General features: G+C 43.6%; 1 protein-coding gene across 3 annotated transcripts in view; it reads left to right on the top strand.

The window, feature by feature from the left end:
* The window catches only part of LOC135903938 (phosphatidylserine lipase ABHD16A), a 113,336-nt gene that overhangs the window by 29,844 nt on the left and 65,263 nt on the right, over positions 1-18,229 (top strand). For all 3 annotated transcript variants that reach the window (XM_065434413.2, XM_065434414.1, XM_065434412.1), the window contains exons 7-11: positions 8,274-8,369; positions 8,841-8,914; positions 16,596-16,636; positions 16,737-16,841; positions 17,764-17,877. In XM_065434413.2, the coding sequence (XP_065290485.1) occupies positions 8,274-8,369; positions 8,841-8,914; positions 16,596-16,636; positions 16,737-16,841; positions 17,764-17,877 (430 nt within the window). The remainder of the gene's footprint in view (positions 1-8,273; positions 8,370-8,840; positions 8,915-16,595; positions 16,637-16,736; positions 16,842-17,763; positions 17,878-18,229) is intronic.

Raw genomic sequence — 18,229 nt, 5'->3', positions numbered from 1 at the left:
GCGGTCTCATCTGCATTGAAAATATTTTCAGAGCAGGATTCAGCCACCTCTAGAAAATGATAATTGCACCAGGAATCTGCAACTTCTGTCAGCAGCCTTTTCCTCAGTCAAGGCAACCTGCTAAGTTATTCCGTTCCTTTGGTGGAAACGAAAAAGCCAACCCACACTGGCATCGAACCCAGTTATGTCAAGTGCATCAGTGAATTTGCTGGCTTTTTCTTGGAGCATTGGGCCAGACACAGGAATGTTTTGCAGTCTGGCATCTTTGAACCACATGAGAACAGCTTGGTCCACATTTTGAAAGTTTCCCAGTCGCAGCCATTTCCTCGTAGGGGTGAGTTGCGATTCCCAGTGAAGCTTGACAATCTTGTGTCGATCTTTCAAAATGGTCGCGACAGTCGATGGGACAATGCCACTCTGTCTGCACACGTCGATTTGCTTTTTCCCTGTGTCAATTTTCTGCAATACGTCCAGTTTGTCCTGCTACGAAAACTGCTTTCACTTCTTGGTGTCGTCGCTAGCTGCATGCATCGTTGGATCTCGCGCAAACATCGCCAAACCTTTGTCATCAAGTTCTTGAAATTTGTGGTGAAGCAGTTGGCACTCAACATTGTGATGAAGATAGCTACTGCAACATGGTGATGATGATAGCTACTGCACTCACAGTTTCTGTTTTACGTGAGAGTTGCAGTGCTGTTACTTTTAGCCGAATTCGTAATACTGAGGTTCATCGGTTATAAAGGGGAAAATAAACTATGGGCATTATTCTTAAAAATGCGCTGTATTGAAAATCGTAGTCCTGAAATATTTTTACATTGAAAATATAGGCAATCTGGCTGGAATTTTAAAAATATTCGTAAATGTGAGAAATTCGTTAATGTGGGGTTCGTAGTAGCGAGATTTGACTGTACTTTCTTCAGTCTGTCTTCTACCATAAACCCATTATACTTAGTGGTACAGGCCGGGGCACTTTTCATTTATGTTTTTCTTCTAGCCCCTAAATAATTCGTCTTCTACTGTGCGCACTGCCCTCTCAGCCAGACCATTTGACAACGGGTGATAAGGCGCTGTAGTCAAATGTTTGATATAATTCAGGTTCATGAATTCTTGAAAAACTGGCATGACGAATTGTAGATCACATTCAGGTACTACGGTGCGAGAAACACCAAATTGTCCAAAGACTTATCGTATTGTTTGAACGAGGACTTCCGTAGTTGCGGTGCACATTGAGGTTGTCTCAATGCACTTTGTTTCAGCATCTATCATGATGGGCAACATGTTTTCTTAGGTACGACCTACATAATCGATGTGAAATTGTAACCACCTTTCTCCTGCTTCTGGTCATGGTACTGGTGTTTGCTGGTGGCATTGCGCTGACTTGTGCTCATGTTATGCAGCCGTGTACAAGTCTTTCGATGGTAGTAGCAATGTTTGAGCTAGGTTGTTCATTGCTGCTATACCGAGATGTGTTTCATGCAGGAGCTGCTGTAGTACATGTGGAACAACTCGTGGCTTACAGATATTTTGTCTTTCTTCCTGAAATATTGTCTCAATGTTCGTCTGTATTTTCTAAATATTGAGGACAGCCATATTGGATACAGCTCGTGGCTTTACACAAGTTACCGTACACAAGTGTCAAGCGTGTCAATTCTTCAGCACTGGCAGGTGCGTTTTCTAAAACTTGCAATTAGATTATGTACTCAGGTGCTTCACTCATGTCATTGGCATATGAGTGTGGAAGGGGTAGATTACTGAGTGCATTGACATTTTCTAAAGCATTGTGTTACTGTAGGATGTATGTGTAGCCTGCAATGATCAATGACCAACACTTAATGTAAGCTGCAGCCGTGGCTAATGTGTTTATTTTAACTGAACGACCCTGTCAGTGGCTTGTAGTCAATCACCAGTACAAATCTGTTGCCATACAGGTAGTCCCTGAAGTAAGTGACACTGAACACAATAGTAGCAAGTGCCTCTTTTTCAATTTGCGAGTAATTTTTCTCAGCTTTCATCAATGTGTGAAACCAGACATCAATTGAGTAGTCAGTGCCATCTATCTGATGAGTTAACATTGCTCTGACGCCAAGGGAGAAGCTTCGTGATCCAGGTGCAGAGGCTTGTTCAGATCAAAATGGACACATCTTCAGAGTAAGAGTTCATGGGCCGGTTGGTTCAGCATACTAAGACAGCAGTGCAGAGAAGACGAGGACACTAGAAAACGTTAAATGGAAACCACAAGTGCTGAACTAACAAGCAAGTTTTATTGGTGATGAACCGACATCTATAGGTACAAAATATCGGTTTCTGTGAACAGAGAAAGGCACAGCATCAGAAAAACACAAATAAATATTAATAAATAATGTAATGGCATCTCCGGACAGTCATCATCTAATACAGCATGTGGTGAAATTTATTTACTGTAACTTTGCAGAAAATAGTTTTTTCCAAAAGTGTAACTGAAATGGTGCTGATACAGGGATTCTTTAGCTTCAAGACTTCTTCAGCTTCTAAAATTTCCGACGTAGTTTGATCCCAGCTTCTGCTCATGATTGTTGCTTTTTCAAACTGTGGCATGTGGCCATAGTACCTACAGTCGATATCCAAATGCCCAGTAGCAGCATGCTCTACATTGTACTTATGCTCCCTGATTCACACGTTAAGACAACTGCTTGTCTTTTTTTTTTTTACCCGACATTGTAATGGAAATCCAATAATGTGTTTGTCAACTGCTGTGAAAATGTAGTCTATTTCCTTCCACTGTCTTGTAAAGAAAGTGTAGTGTACTGGGAGGGGGGGGGGGGGAGGCATTATGGAGTGACTGCATTTTTCTTGGGAGAGCATTGCAGAAGTGCCTGAGACTGTCGTGCCTCTGCTTATTTAACCACTTCTAGCTCCTATGTTGTTGAATAGGAAGTCAGCCTTGCACAAATCATGGATAGTGATGAGGGATGAAAGTGGTGGAATAATTTGTACAGTCAATGTCCTATTTTTCGGACTCCCTAGGGATCACGAAAATGTCTGAAAAATCGGGCAGTTAGAAAACTGCCCTCAAGGGTTCAGATTGCCACAGCCGTGTCCGAAGTAGCTTTAAAGGCCTGCTAATACAATTAGGCATCTCGTGGCTCGTACTGTGACATGAGGCAACAGGTACGCACATGTATAATTAAGGAACACATTTTGTGTCCAGTAGCCTCGTGCACTCTTGGTATGCTTTACCGCAATACATTGTGTATGCATGACTGCGTAACACTGCTATATTATGGCGAAGCTGACTTTTGGGAACCAACCTTATACAATGCTGTAAACTCTTGCCGTGCTTTCTGCACTTCGATGCCACTGGTGAGAATGACAAAGGCAGTGCCATTACTGAGCATGGCGAATCTTTGAAATGCAAAAAACATTTCACCGATAATTACGATACTCCCTAATGCGAATTTTGAGTGCAGCTGTTTAGATGGTTTGAATTTGTGATATTGTCATGTGCTAGTGATAGTGAATAATACAGCAGTGAAACTGTGAATGACGAAACTAACTTTTTATTGTGTGAACTTTGCCCACAAAAGCAAGTTACTTTCAAAGCACAGCAATAGCTGCAAACACGATCGGCGATCGCCGAAATCTGATCAGTGGGTCAAGTGCGTCGGCTTTTATACACCAGTCATCAACGGTTCCAGAGTAATTGCTGGTGTACACCTGTCTTCTAGAAAGTTCTACACCATTAAACATCGCACATACATGGAATCAGATTACACAAGGTTCGGTGACAACAGACAGTGGATAGAACCATCAATAATGTTCCAGAAACTTGCAATACATGCAGGCATGTCCTGTGCTGAGTGATACAGTCGAACCTCGATATATCGAACAGCGCGGTGATCGCAAAATAGTTCGATATAGCCAGAATTCGATATATAAAATCACGTAGAAAACGCGTAAAAAACTAGCGCAAATCAATCAATGAACCAATCCTGGCGCAATAGATACTCACATGAAGCCTCAAACAAAGTATTTATTTAGTTCGCTGAAAGTACTGAAGCAGCGTAGCCTGCTTCATATTGGCAACCGCGTGCTTGACCACGGCGTCCTCAACATAGTCCAAAGGGTTCACAAGAGACAGTCCAGTGCCTTCTATTGCGCCGCAGTAGCGGCGTACAACGGCCAAAGCAGCTACAGCTTCAGTTGCAGTCGGGAGCGGGGCAACATCAGCGTTTGCTGGATCAGCCTCGGCAGCGTCTTCGTTTGGCCGCTCAGCAGTCACTTCTGCCACAATCTCCACGTCTGTTAACTCCGCCACTGTTCCGGTGCCATCGTCACCGCCAACGAAGTCCGCAATGCACATGATGTGTGGCTCAGCACCGACAAAGCGCTCCAAGCTCCAACTGGCTCCACGGCCGCCTCGATCACGCGCGCACGGCGGGTGCAAGCCTCGCCGTGCGCGCATAGGTGCGCGCGTTCTAAGCTAAGCATAGGTGCTGGTTCTAAGCACGGCCGCCTCGATCACGCGCGCACGGCGGGGGCAAGCCTCGCCGTGCGTGCATAGAACAACTGCGTGCGCGCGTGATCGAGGCGTCTTGCCCCGCCGTGCGCGCATAGGTGCGCGCGTGATCGAGGCGGCCGTGCTGGCTCCAAGCCGCCGCGTGTGTACGCCGCTACGTTCAAATGGCGCCCTCGGCGCAACCGATGTGGGCAGCTGTCGTACGCAGCAGTCTGGAACGTCGATCGCGCCGCCGCTATCTTCGAGAGTGTTGCGGGAAAGCTCGCCTCCTGTCAACAGAGCGCACTTGGTCTGGGGCGGCGGAGTTCGATATATCCATTTTACATCCGGCCCCGTTCGAAATAAAGAATTAAAAATGCATGCGATTTTCCATGTGATATAGAAATTGTTCGATATACGCAATAATTCGATATATCCGTGTTCGATATATCGAGGTTTGACTGTATTTAATAGACGATGAAACGCGGTCACACGATAAACAAGTACATGTGTCAATATATTGTGGCTAAGAGTTTGATTCTGAACGACAGGATGCTCTTAGCGACGGCTCTGAGCCTGTGCTCAAACAGCTTGTTTAGCGGTGGCGGCAGACGAAGCATTTCCACTGGTTGCGTCGCTCATTGTTCAGAAAGAAAGCATGAATATGTGGCTCGTGTGGAGCGCATCCTTTAGGCGACGGTGGCACTGCAGGTGAAGTAGTGTATAAGCAGTGGGTCCGAAGCCTACACCAGCTTTTTGTTTCTGCGCTGGCCGCATGCCTGGTCGCCACCAGCACTCCGCTTTCCTCCTCACCCTTTCACTATACCCTCCACTTTCCACCTCATTGTTCTGCTGCACCCTCCTCTCCGCTTTTCTCCTCACACCTCTTCTCTCTCGCTGCCTTTTTCATCCTCCACTGTGCGCCGCGTTTGCTCTCATCTTTCACTGTGCTCGTTTGCTTGGTTAAGAGTGATGCCGACGCTTGCTGCAGCAACTGGTACCTAAGAGCTGCACTCTAAAACACGGCACAGAACAGCAGGAAGTTTAATAGCAAACATTGAGGCAGCTAGGCATGACGACAGCACAAAACAACTACTTACTATTGCTATCCAGGAGATGGATCGGCTCGCAAAAGCGCCGGTTTGAGGCTGCGAGATAATCAAAATGGCAGTGGTGGCTGCTTCAATTAATGCCATTTCAGACCTGCAGTCACGTCAAAAACAAAGACATCGGACGGCGAAGGATTTCAGCATCAGAAGTTTATGGCATCCTTGTACATCAGCTATATGGGGTATGTGGTAGTGCCCGCAAAGCCATCCGAATTATCAGGCATGTCTGAAAAAAAACGGTCATTGACTGTACCTGTGACTGGTACAGCTCGTTGGCAGCATGCCACTAGTATGATTTTCCTTTTCTTCAATATGTCTCGGTATGCCCAAGACCACGATTTCTCTCACTTATTCTTTTGCCCATTTGAAAAAATGGTAGCAAGCTTCGATGTGGTCTCTGCAAGGTATTTGAAGGCTTGCTCTAGCCGCTAAATGCTTGACAGGGCTGCCAATGTCATTGCAGCACTTTTATCATGCGAAGTGGTAATTTCCATTCTGCAAAGATACTGAGTCTTGTTTGTGGTAGCAGAGTTTTAATAAAATTTTGTGATTTTTGTACTGAGGTGAAAGTCCATCAGAAAGGTAGTGAAGTTTTTGTATTCTGAGAAACTTGATTAAAAATCTTGAAAAATTCAGCTTGGAATGCTGACACATCATGTGACATGTTCTAGGCAGTCTGTAATTATGACATATGATTTAACAGGGATGTCATCACTGGAAAGTATGGAAAGTGGCCTGTTCATTCATCCAATGAAAAGTCTGAGTACCATCCATAACAATGAAATGGTAATTTTTTGCAATATCCATAATGACTGGTTTATGTTTTATTAGTAATAACTTCTGGCCCGTGCAACTATTTTGCATTCTGATTGCTTATGAAAGGATGAGGTGTTGAATCCTTATTGACTTTATTATGTGTCGACACAAGAGTTGGAGGTGGCTAAATAAGCGGAGGCGCTGCAGTATCAAGCACTTCTGCAATGCCCTCCTGAGAGAAACGCAGTCATTACATAGTTTCCCGCTGCCCCAAAGCATGTATTGCAGAGAAGATGCACAGGTAGTGAACAGCATCAAATGGAGTGGGAGACCAAACGTCAAATATTCTTTTGGCCTAAAACAAAACTTATGCCGATGCAAGTTTCCGAAACAAATTTTAGATGAAATATGCAGCTGTTTATATTTTTAGGTGGGACACCTCCATGGTGGAATTTGCAGCTGAAAAGTGACACAGATGCAATTTTGGCAGCTTTTGGGGTCTTTCTCCCATATTTCATGGTTGTTGCATGCAGAAATATTTTAGCCAATTATTTGGAAACAAGACCATCAGGAATAGTTCACAGAACTGTGGCTAAATCTGATGATCTTATTAAGAAATGGTAAAAATGCCCCAAATTGGCCTCTTTGCCTGCATTATTGTTATAAACATAGTCGGTTTACAAAGGCGAAGGCATAGTAAGGCACGTTTCTAACATGTTCACACAAAACCTTCACTCTCATGAAATTAACGTGCACTTTTTATTTGTTACGGGTTTAGCGTTTAAGGGTGCAATTCAAATGGTGCTCATGCAGACAAATTTTTTTTGCACAAAATAGTTTGAAAATGCATTTCTTTAGACTTCATAAATGGCCACAATGTTTCAACGAGAAAGTCGAGAGGGTTGTGTTTTTGGCTCTAGTGTGTGTGGTGTGAAATTACCAATATGCGACTCGTTGCCCATGAATGACCTATTGGTCAGCAAAACAGACCTTTAGCTTATTTCATGAGTTCTCATTAGAAATGTGTATGGAATGTTATGATCAAATTGGGGGGGGCATATGTTTGAGGTGCCTTGCAGTGCAGGGACTGCCTATGAACAAAGGTTTGTGCTGTTCTTGTATACATGCACCTGGCGGAAATTATGGTGCAAACCATGGGACACTGAAATATGAATCCTGGGACGACACATACTTTGTTAATGAGCTTCCCTGACTTAGCTAATATGCTTCACTTACAGGCTGTTAACTGCGAAAGCAATCAACAGACTGAAGGAGAGCTTTATAAGTTGTGCAGTATTGCTTTATGTGCTGTGCTGCTACTATACGGCTGCAGCTGACTGGGAGGTGCAGCTAATATACAAATAATTTGCCTAATACGTTTTACATATGAAGAATCACTGTGGCCTGGTCATTTAAAAAAAATATTTTGGTCCAAATTTAGGGGTGTCATCCTTGCATAAGAGTATATATGGTAACTGGGTATCTCCTTAGTGCTCATGGTAGTGCTCTGTTTTATTGTATTAGTTTACTTTTCTTTTTAACTAGGCAAAGATAGGCTGCCAGATAGGGGCCAGATTGTGGGCCTTCTGTATGGAGTCATGTCAATGCTTGTCTAAATGCTAACAGAAGGCATCCGTGGGCATTGATGTCTTGTTAGTAAAGGCAGTGTAGTATTGATTATTGACTACGTCACAGTAGCTAGCCACTAAGGCTAATGCCAGCAGCAGTGCCAAGGTTTCTTGTGTCATAGGAAGCAGGAGGTATTGCATGTAAGTACCAATTGCACACAGAAGGAAAAGGAACTTATAAGAAGCAACTGGCTCTTGTTCTATCATTCCCACTTTATCTATACTAGAAGAGCAGGTTACAGTAAGTGAGAATGTGTAAAAAGAAAATGCTGTGATTATGTATACATTTTTTTTTGCCTTTGGTAGGGACAAGAGCAAACCACGTGTTGAAGTTGAAATCCAGCCACCAAAACGAGGCAGCTTTTTTGCAAGCTTGCGTGCCTTGCCATGTGAGATACTCAGGTAAGCCTCACTTATGCACTTCAACAGAACTCTCTATAAGTAATTAGAATTGCCCCCCCCCCCCCTCTCGCAATGAGGCAAGTGTTGAAAAAACAAACTAAAGGCTTCTATGGTAAATTCATGTATATAACTTGTTTTACAAATGTATAGAACAAGGGCATATGACTTCGCAATATGAGGGGGTGTTCTGCATCCGCAATATGAGGGGGTGTTCAATTTTTTAAGCAACGATTACTTCTGATATGCGGATTTAAGTAGAATGTGTAAACATCTATACTCATTGAATACTTTAAGGAACGATGTGTGTATGCTAACTACTACAGCCTCTTGTAAGCAGTTTGAGTGTTCCTTTTCATATTGATTGAATGAGGGAGTACTTGTATGTTTAACTACTGCTAGAAAGAATCGTTGCTAGCTTAGGTTATTGCAGATTTGTCAGGAAATATGAAATAAGTCTAATTTTATTTTCAGTTACATTGCAGTGCACACATTTGGTCGAAGAATGATGTATCCTGGAACAGTCCAACTGCTCCAGGCAGCAGTTGGTATGTATTTTCTTATTTCACTCGGTGCTTTACCAGTTGTTAGCAATCTTTTTTCATGTTACAGTAGTAATGCATACACTTTCTACATTTTCATTCATATAGAAGCAATGAAAGTTGCTTCTTTAAAGGGCAACTCCAGTGGTTTTTCGATATCCACAGATCTTAATAAAATGTTGAATATGCGTTCGCTTTTGCACTACGATTAGCTATGCCAAACAATATGGCTGCAGGTCATTTAGTTTTTCTTAAAATGAATTGGTTGCGTGTTCCCAACTCATGCCTTTTTACTGGCCACACGCTGTTTTTGTGACGACAGAGACTACACCGCCACTGTCGCTGAAATGCCACTGTCTAGTTCCGAAGATTTGTAAAAGTTGCCTGTGTCGTCGGGAGACATCAGCTTTACTTCTTTGGCATTAGTGCCACGTGTACTGCGCATTTAGAACATGTTTTGTGGGTTTGCATTATGGTAGTGTAGGATCTGACGTCGTCGACTCATTGTGACATCACACGAAGCAGCTACCCGTTTCGGTTTTGGTATCTCGTTTGTTGGTTATATGTATAAAATTATCAGTAAATTTCTAAGCAACTTGAACCACCCTGCCGGTTCCTTAATTATAAGGTGCAGGCATCGGGAACGAATATTAGTAGTATAGGAGCTTTCTGTGACAAGGGAGGTAATATTGCATGCCATGAATGCAACATTGTCAAGAGCGTCAAGCTGTTCCCATGCTTCTGCGTAACACGTGGTTGACAAGTACCATATAAACTAGGGGTGTGCGAATACCGAATAGTGGATTTTGAATCTAATATTTAGTCTGCATCCACCTGCTATCTGTGTAAATGCGTCTGCAGCTGCGGGTCAGCGCGCTACCGTGTGATATTTTGAGCCCACCATGTAAATCCAAAGCTAGTTTTGTGATGGGTCTCTCGAAGCTACGAAAAGAGACCATTGTATACCTACGAATGGCGTTCAGAATGCGTTATTTCGAATGGCGTTCACTGTGCGTTATTTCTCTAAGGTGGCGGCTGCAAGCATGCAGTGGTCATCCCTTGCACTCGCTTTCGTTTGCGAGGCGGTGTGATGGCTTTCTGAAGCTCATGCGACTGCTGTGAGTAGATCTGCATTGATGAGGCTACTGTAGCTTTAGTTGCCAACACCAAACAATGCAGTTCCGATTAGGCCACACTGGCTAGGCAGTGTGGACAGTGGTGTTGCCATGGCATAAATTAGCAGCGGGCCAATATAATAATGGGCCGCAAACCGCCGTGGAAAGCTCGTCGCTAATATGCTTTTACGGCTGGCTCATCAGTGATCGGTCGCAAGGATCGCACATACTGGTATAGTGTACTATAATGGGAGAGTGGGTCCAGCGGATGCCTTGGCAAGCGCTGAGGGTGATGCCAAAAACGCTGAAATTGCGGTGGCGCTGTCATCGCCTTATTCTGAAGCTGTGGCTGTTTCGGCAGTGCCCATTGGCTGAGGTGAGCTCACAGGCTGAGTAGCTGTTGTTTGCTCGATCTACCATCGTTGTTGCATAATTTGCATTGTTTCTGTCTCTCTTTCTCCATTTTACTGACTACAGGTCAGAGGGAAATAAAATCACTGTTTCTGCCATCGAGTATCAGAACTAATGCATCTATCATCATGTAATGCAACTATCAGAAATGCCTGTCAAAGCTCCCTGCAGCTGCTGTAGGGTATCCGACGTGACAAGCGTCTGGCCGCTGCGTGAGGCTGCTCATTCAGGTGAAGGCGACAGTAGCACCGTCAACTTTAGAATAAAAAAAAAAGCCTCGGGGTGGTGCCCGCGCTGGATGTACTCCCCCTATCTCGTACACTCTAGTACAGGTTAGATTGACAGCCATTGAAGCGGCGTCTGGGTCCGCAGTCAACTAGTTGGGAACTACTGCAAGCATGTGTGCCAAGTTTGTCTTTGTACTCGCATGTGGGTAGAAAGCTTCCAACTCCGTGTACTTAGATTTAGGTGCCCGTTAAAGAACCCCAGGTGGTCAAAATTTCCGGAGTCCCCCACTACGGCGTGCCTCATAATCAGAAAGTGGTTTTGGCACGTAAAACCCCATATATTATTAAAGCTTCCAACTGCACGAATCTGCATCTGTGAACACTGAACTAGCATATTCGATGTGACCAGCATGCCTTCCACAGGCCAACAGGCCCAATCTTCACAGATGCTTCCGTGCTTTTCATACGTGCTGCTTTTGTTGTTCCCTCTGTTTGCATATCGTTAATAGTTTCGATCTGTCCGGTCTGCCTTGTCGAACCTTGTACCGATAAAGATTGCGCACCATGGGGATGTTGTGCATGTCAAGGCACCGACCACGGCCAGGACATTCACCGAAGGTACTGATATTTGAAAAATAGAATAGTCAAGAAATTGAATATTGGATATTTGAGTTGCAGATTGAATTATTCGAATGTTCACAATTCGATTCGAAATCGAGTATTCACACCCCCCTAATATAAAGCCATGTAAGGGCTGCACTTTTTTTTCAAAGTGTTGACGAGGTGCAGCCCTTACACGGGCCTGGGCCATTTGGTTTCATATTTCGGACTGCTAGCATAAAACCTGCCGTAATCCTTCATGATTGCCCACCACCACTAAAGGGAACGCTGTTGTTTTCCTAATTAATTTTGGCTACTTGTCTTCATTATTGCTGCCACTGCTGTTTACGCTCGGTTCCCCAGCACATTTGTGGAATAAGTAATCTTCCGTGGTATTTATGGCATTGGAGATCCCTGTTATCTTAACCGTTTGAGGGTCGAATTATTTTGACAAAAACTTTTCCAGGTGGTCAAATTACTTTATTGCGGATCTTGAATGTACAAAATGTATAAAGTCGGGAATAAATAGTAAAAAACAATTAGAAACAGTATTTTGGTGTCGGCATCACTCAGAACTGCAAAATGTTCAGTAGTATTTCAGAGTGTGGTACTCCTTAAAACACGGGTCTACGCACAGCGCCTTATCGCAGTCTGCACACCTAAAATACGTGTCTGTTCTCCTCTTGAAGTGACGAGTTGTGTTAGCGCACACATGACATCTTCTCTGCGTGCGGCTGCCTTGGGCAGAGGTGTGAGGCACCCTCTCACGTACGCGTTGCCGCAGAGAGCGAGAATACCTTGTGAGCAGTGGTGATAAGCAAAGAGCAGCGCCAATCAAGATAGAAATCAACTTCCGCCGCCCCTGCGAGAGCGTGCCGACAAAGAGAAAAATTACGTTTCGGGCGCCTCCGTTGCGATCATGCGGCGAAACCGAAACTGCAAAAGGGGTGTTGCCGCAGTCTGCGCGACGTGCTGAAGCTAGAAGTCAGTTCTTTATCTCCCCAAGAAGGTTGCGCAAATTTTAAACGCTTCTTGTAAGTCCTAAGAGCAGCACCTACCAGTGAGCGTGTATCGTCATTATGGCGCGAAATTTCAAACGGAGGGTTGAAACCGTACGCTTCGGCAGAGACCTTGCAGGACAGAAAACCGCCGCCGTACATGTACGGCGAAAACCTTCAAAGGGTTAAAGCTTTTAACAATTCTGACGCTGCACATCATCGATGCCGAAGTTGCAGCCGGCTGCTTGCTTGCCATGCTCCTGGGTTCATGCGACAACCTTGAGCTTGAGCTTAAAGGTCAACTCCGGTGTTTTTTTACCATAATAGGATATTGTCATTTTGAAATCGCATTGACACTTTTGTCACCGATAGGGTGGTTCAGTTTGCTTAGAAATTCATCAGTAATTTTAAATAACCAATAAACGAGATACAGAAATGGGTAGCTGCTTCATGTGATGTCACGAGGAGTCGATGACATCAGATCCTACGCTACCATAATTAAACACGCAGAATGCATACTGCATCGCTGTCAGGAAAGACAGACAACAAGGAAGCAAGGTAGTGGTCGGAAGTTGTCAGTGTCGCAGTCTGGGGAACCAGGCGGCATCCTTGAAAGGCAATCAGTCAGCATGGCGCCAGCCGGTCTTGTACGATACAGTGAAATCATGCTCTTGGAAGTCTAAGGCACCAGCGCGCAAGTCGACCAGATGGATCACACAAGTTCATAGCCAACAGAGTGAGTGGTGGTCCATAACAGCTGTGAAATTTTGGCCTACAAGTACGGATGAAACCTCTGAACTTTAAAGATTACGGCAAGACATTCCTGTTTGGTCATGGTGCAATTAAGCTCTAGCTTGCTTAGCAAATGGCTGGTGTAAGAATTAACATGTTCTCTGCCATCGAAGCGTTGGGCCAGTACAGCACCAATGCCCACACTACTAGCATCTCTATGAATTTCGATTGGTGCCGAAGGGTCAAAGTGTTGGAGAATAGGTTTAAACATACAGTACATGTGGTGCTGACGCCAAAGAAGTGAAGCCGATGATGTCTTCTGACACAGGGAGCTTTTACAGAGTTTCCGAACTAGACAGCGGCGATTTCAATAACTATTTCGGCGACTGTGGTGGTGTAGTCTCTGACATCGCAAACACAGGGTGGTCAGTAAGAAAAAGTCATGAGTTGGGAACGCAACCAATCTTTAAAATTCATTTTCAGGGAAATTAAATTCCTTGCAGCCATACTATTTGGCACAGATAATCAGAGTGCAAAAGAGAACATACTTCGGTTGCGCGGGCTTTATCTTGAGTGTGATCTGCTTTGAGGGCACAGTCTAGGTGGGCCGATGGCTTGTAGCTTCGCGTGCACTGTGTTCTCGCCGCTCAATTTGCATTAAAGCGATAGATAGCACGAAGGTCACTTCACTCGCTGCTGCTGCCTTGATTCCTCCCGCCAGTGTTTTGACAGCAAGCGTCCGCGGTCATCGAGGGTGATTTGTTCATGTTTGCCTTTGTGCTCTGATACCATGCTAGTGAATTTAGTTAGTACCGTATTTACACGATTGTAAGTCGGCCCATTTTTTAAAATTCGAAAATCTGAAGTGGGGGGGTCGACGTACAATCAAAACGAAAACATGGCACTGCCAAAAAAAGCGAGACCAACGAGATATCAGGGGAGTTACAACGTAGCTGCAATTTTGTTTGCTTTGTGGCTCTACCCCTAGTTTTCGCTATCCCACGTGTTTGTTCGCTTTTCGGAAGGGTTTTCCAACAGTTGGAGTTTTACAGCACACACAACTCTTATGGGGGTGTGTTGATAATTGATGGAAGTGCTGCTGTTCCATTTGTGGCGGCACTCCCAGAATGGCGATGCTTGCAGGGAGTTTTGATAGTTTCTCTTTCCCTGTAACGCGTTCGACTCGACTGTGGTGCTACTTCCATGCTTCCTCAGTCGTCATGAGGGCTCCAGGCCCACTAAACATATGGCGCTCGTTCACAGCAGTGTTCAAGAGGCCTGCCGTCCTTTACGCCGAAGAAACAAATCACTGCGCAGCGGGCCGCAAGTTCGATGTTTCTGAACGGGTGGTGTGAGAGTGGCGACTGCAGTGAAGCAAAATTTTCACCTGTGACGGCAAGAGAAGAAATTCCCACGGGCCAAAATCGGAGTGCTTGCAAGCTTGCCGCGTATGTCGCTGAAATGTTTGATCCGTCCCTTCATATGCCAGTGGAAGTGTGACATGGTCATGAAGCAAGCCCGGATCTTCGCCTTTTAAGGACCTGCCCCGCTGTGAGTACGAGTGGCTGGTAGCAGAAGACCAAGAACTTACGCCAACTAGACCTGTCAAAAGAACCTCCGTGACGGCTGCGTGTAGTTGGGTGCATTTGGCGTGGGCTGCTGTTCCATAAGATGGCGTGGTGCGGTCGTTTGCCAAGTGTGGAATTTCGCTGGATGACGACGCACTTTGGGGTCGTAGCAGCAAGGACGATGGCAGAACTAGTCAGGACAATGGCACAAGTGAAAACGAGTAGTCCAGTGACCATGCCAGCTACCAATAAATTTTCGTTATTGAATGCGCCGTCGGGTATGTTTATTTTTTTTTTCCCTGTCACACGCGATATGGGCGGTCGACTTACATTCGAGTCGATTTACAATCATGTAAATACGGTAAGCAAATATTTACAAGGGGGTGTTCTATACAGCAGCTGCTGCGTATGGCATGGCTGTGCAAGCCTTCTCTTGAATAGGATCTGTGATAAGGACAGTGTAGGCATTTAGGTGCACTGAGGGCCGATAGCGTCGTGTGCGCTGTAGCACCCATACGCTTGTGCGTCACCCGCATTTCACGAAGTGAAACGTCAGTGTAAATTCTTTGTCCATATTTTGGGCCACCAAGTTGGGAGTGTGTCCATTACACAGGTTCATACGGTAATCACTTCCAATTACATTTTTTCATACACGACCATCTTCCAAGTGTGCAGGTGAAACTAATTATCTGCCAAAGCATCTAAAGGTGGGAACAATCCAGCACTGTCATTGTGCTTGTGACCTGCAACAGTACACATGACATGGTCTTTCCAGTAGCAGGCCAGTTGTCCTAATCTTCTTTTCAATAGCTGTACTTTGCAGCTTAATTAAAAGGATTACAAGCTGTTGCATCTATGGAAAAGGCGGCGTACTGGTGCTAGACTAATGCAGTTTTCAGTATGCACTTGTCCCCATTTCTGCTAGCTATTCGGTTGCACCAATATTTGCTTCAAGGAAGAGAAGTTAGTAAAATGCTAACAAAAGATCAGCTTGTACAGCTTGGTGCTAAAACCCCATGTTTATCTTGTATTTCCATACTGTGCTCAGGTCTCCCCTTTATCTGCATTTTGTCGGGTGGTATTTTTAAATGTTTTTGCACAATGCACCAAGTTATTTAGTTTGCTGCAATGTTAAACCATTGCATTTCTTGTTATAGTATTGCCATCTCACTGTGTGGCTTTGATACGAGCAAGATCTTCTTTACCTTTCTTGACAGTGCATAAAATAGATTATCATGTGGCAAATGACTAGGATGTATAGACTTGCTGCTTCTAATGTGCTTTTACTTTCTTGTTGACTTTTGATCACTGGTTTTAAAATTGTTTCAGAGTCTCACTATCACACATTTTATCATGTACCCAAATTAACAGTGCCTGGTGTCCCTGCAAAGGCTACCGAAAATTCTCAGACAATGTAGTAGATGGAATCAGTTTATTCAGCCACACATTGGCTGATAACCAGTGATAAATTAATTCAAAAAGTCAGTGATGAATTTGCTTTTAATATGAACTTCAGTGAGCATCTTGTAGTTGTCGAATTAAAAAAAGCAGTTGCTGAAAACAGGTTCATTTGCTACAGCAAGCACTAGTTTTGAGGTGTTGATCCCTAAGCATGCCTTGGATGCTCTTCAAGAAACAGTAATACTTAGTGGAACACTAATGTGCTCACCACACATTTCAGGTGCTGATATCTCATGGTGGTGTTTGTAACAAGATTCCTTGTTTTCCTACATTTTGAACATGCTTTGAAAAGTGGCTGTATTCAGTGTTGTAAATACAGCGTGACCTATAAAGTTAATTGATTATCACTGTTTATCAGCAAATTTGTGGTGCCCGTTGGAATTAATATTCTGTTGCCAAACAAGCAAGTTCTTCATATGCTGCATATCATTAAGAACCTTTGGCAGTCTTCTTGAACACAAACTATTTTCTGTTATGCTTTATGTCATGTGCTACGTATCTCAAAAGCAATGATGTGCTTCTCCATTACTTAAGAAATGAGTGAATTTTAATGCATAATACTCCATTTATTGTAGCACCTATGCTAATTCAGGGTAGAGCAAGACTGATTGAAGAGGTAAGCATTAATACTATACCTGTGTGTTCTGTACATTTTTTACTGCATGCAGCTTCTTTTGACTTCCATTTAATTAATACCTCCCTTGCATCTGTTTCAGCATAATGCTCTGCGTCACAAGTTGCTCACCCGTGATGGGAATGAGATCGATTCTGTGTTTGTGGACAGGAGAAATTCCAATGTCTATGCAAATGGAAACATTCTGGTACAGTACCATATTAGTCATATGTCTGTATTATTGTGAAATTGTTAATCCTGACATCTGGCTAGTTCATGGCTAAGTTGAGTGTACATAGCATACAAAGAGCTTGTATTAGAATAAAAAATTGCTGTTTTAGACTCACAAAAAGTGGTGCAAGCCAATGCCTTTGATTGAATACCCCGAAAACAGATGCCACCCTAGTCTAATGAAAGGTTGCCTGCGTGTAAAACACACACATTCAAGTTTGGGTGGAAAAGGGTTTGGCAGACTGTGGTGCGACCAGAACAGTGTACTACAAGTGTTATTCACACGTACAAGTACGTTAATTTGACAATAAAAAAAGCAGCTATTATTGATTCCCGAACTTTGCAGCTTATCGGAACAATAATACTACCTCATGACCTACACTTTGTCACCTGGTGTATGTTCCTCTCACTTGCCTTTTTCTTTTTTTTTCCTACCTTTCAACTTGCTGCATTCTTCCAGCACTGTTAGTTCTGCTTTGCTATTGTCATACCTGGTGGCAAAGGTGAAAATTTGTTGAAATGCTTGTGTACTTATGTTTAGGTACTTGCTTAACTAATTAATTTCACCCCAGTTGGTTAAATTAATCTGTAGTCCCTCATTATGATGCGCCGCATAATCAAATCGTTGTTTCAGCACATTAAAACACAATAATTTTTTTTAAAAGTTGCTTGTGGCATTATACTGTGTGCACAAAGGTAAAAAGAAAAAATGTTGCCCATATTTAAGGCCTTGGTAAGTTTGTACTCTTTGCCTCTCTTCTATTACTCTCTCTCTCTCTCTCCCCCTCTCTCTCTGTCTCTCCTGCTGCCATTTCATGCCTTTGATGAAAAATTTTGATGCTTGGCAGCTTCATTTGGTTGCCTGACATCCTGTTTATTGCTACTGCTCTTTGTTGCAGGTTGTGTGCTGTGAAGGCAATGCGGGCTTTTATGAGTATGGCATTGCAACAACCCCCATTGAGGCTGGGTATTCTGTGCTGGGCTGGAACCATCCGGGCTTTGCTGGGAGCACAGTAAGCAACTGATTGATGCATGATTGTCACCTACAATCTTTTTTTTTGTTATTCTATATTAATTTTTTTTATATGCAACATTGATGCATTAGCAGAAGCATTTGGATACCTGCTGAATTCATTTTTTCTTGACATGAAAAAATTTTTTCTTCTTGGGAAGCTTTATACTGGTTTTTATTGAATATTTATGATCATGTTTACAATAACAGGATATATAGTAAAACCGTATAACAGTATAACAGTGAACTTTTGTTATAGTGAAATCGCATACAAACACACATTATATTGAAGTTCTAAATGCGTGGTTAAGAGGTTATGAAAAGTTAAAATACATTGCTATATCGAGAATTTC

Source organism: Dermacentor albipictus, chromosome 1, assembly GCF_038994185.2.
Source record: "Dermacentor albipictus isolate Rhodes 1998 colony chromosome 1, USDA_Dalb.pri_finalv2, whole genome shotgun sequence".
NCBI lineage: Eukaryota > Metazoa > Arthropoda > Arachnida > Ixodida > Ixodidae > Dermacentor > Dermacentor albipictus.
This window is presented reverse-complemented; position numbering and strand designations above follow the sequence as displayed.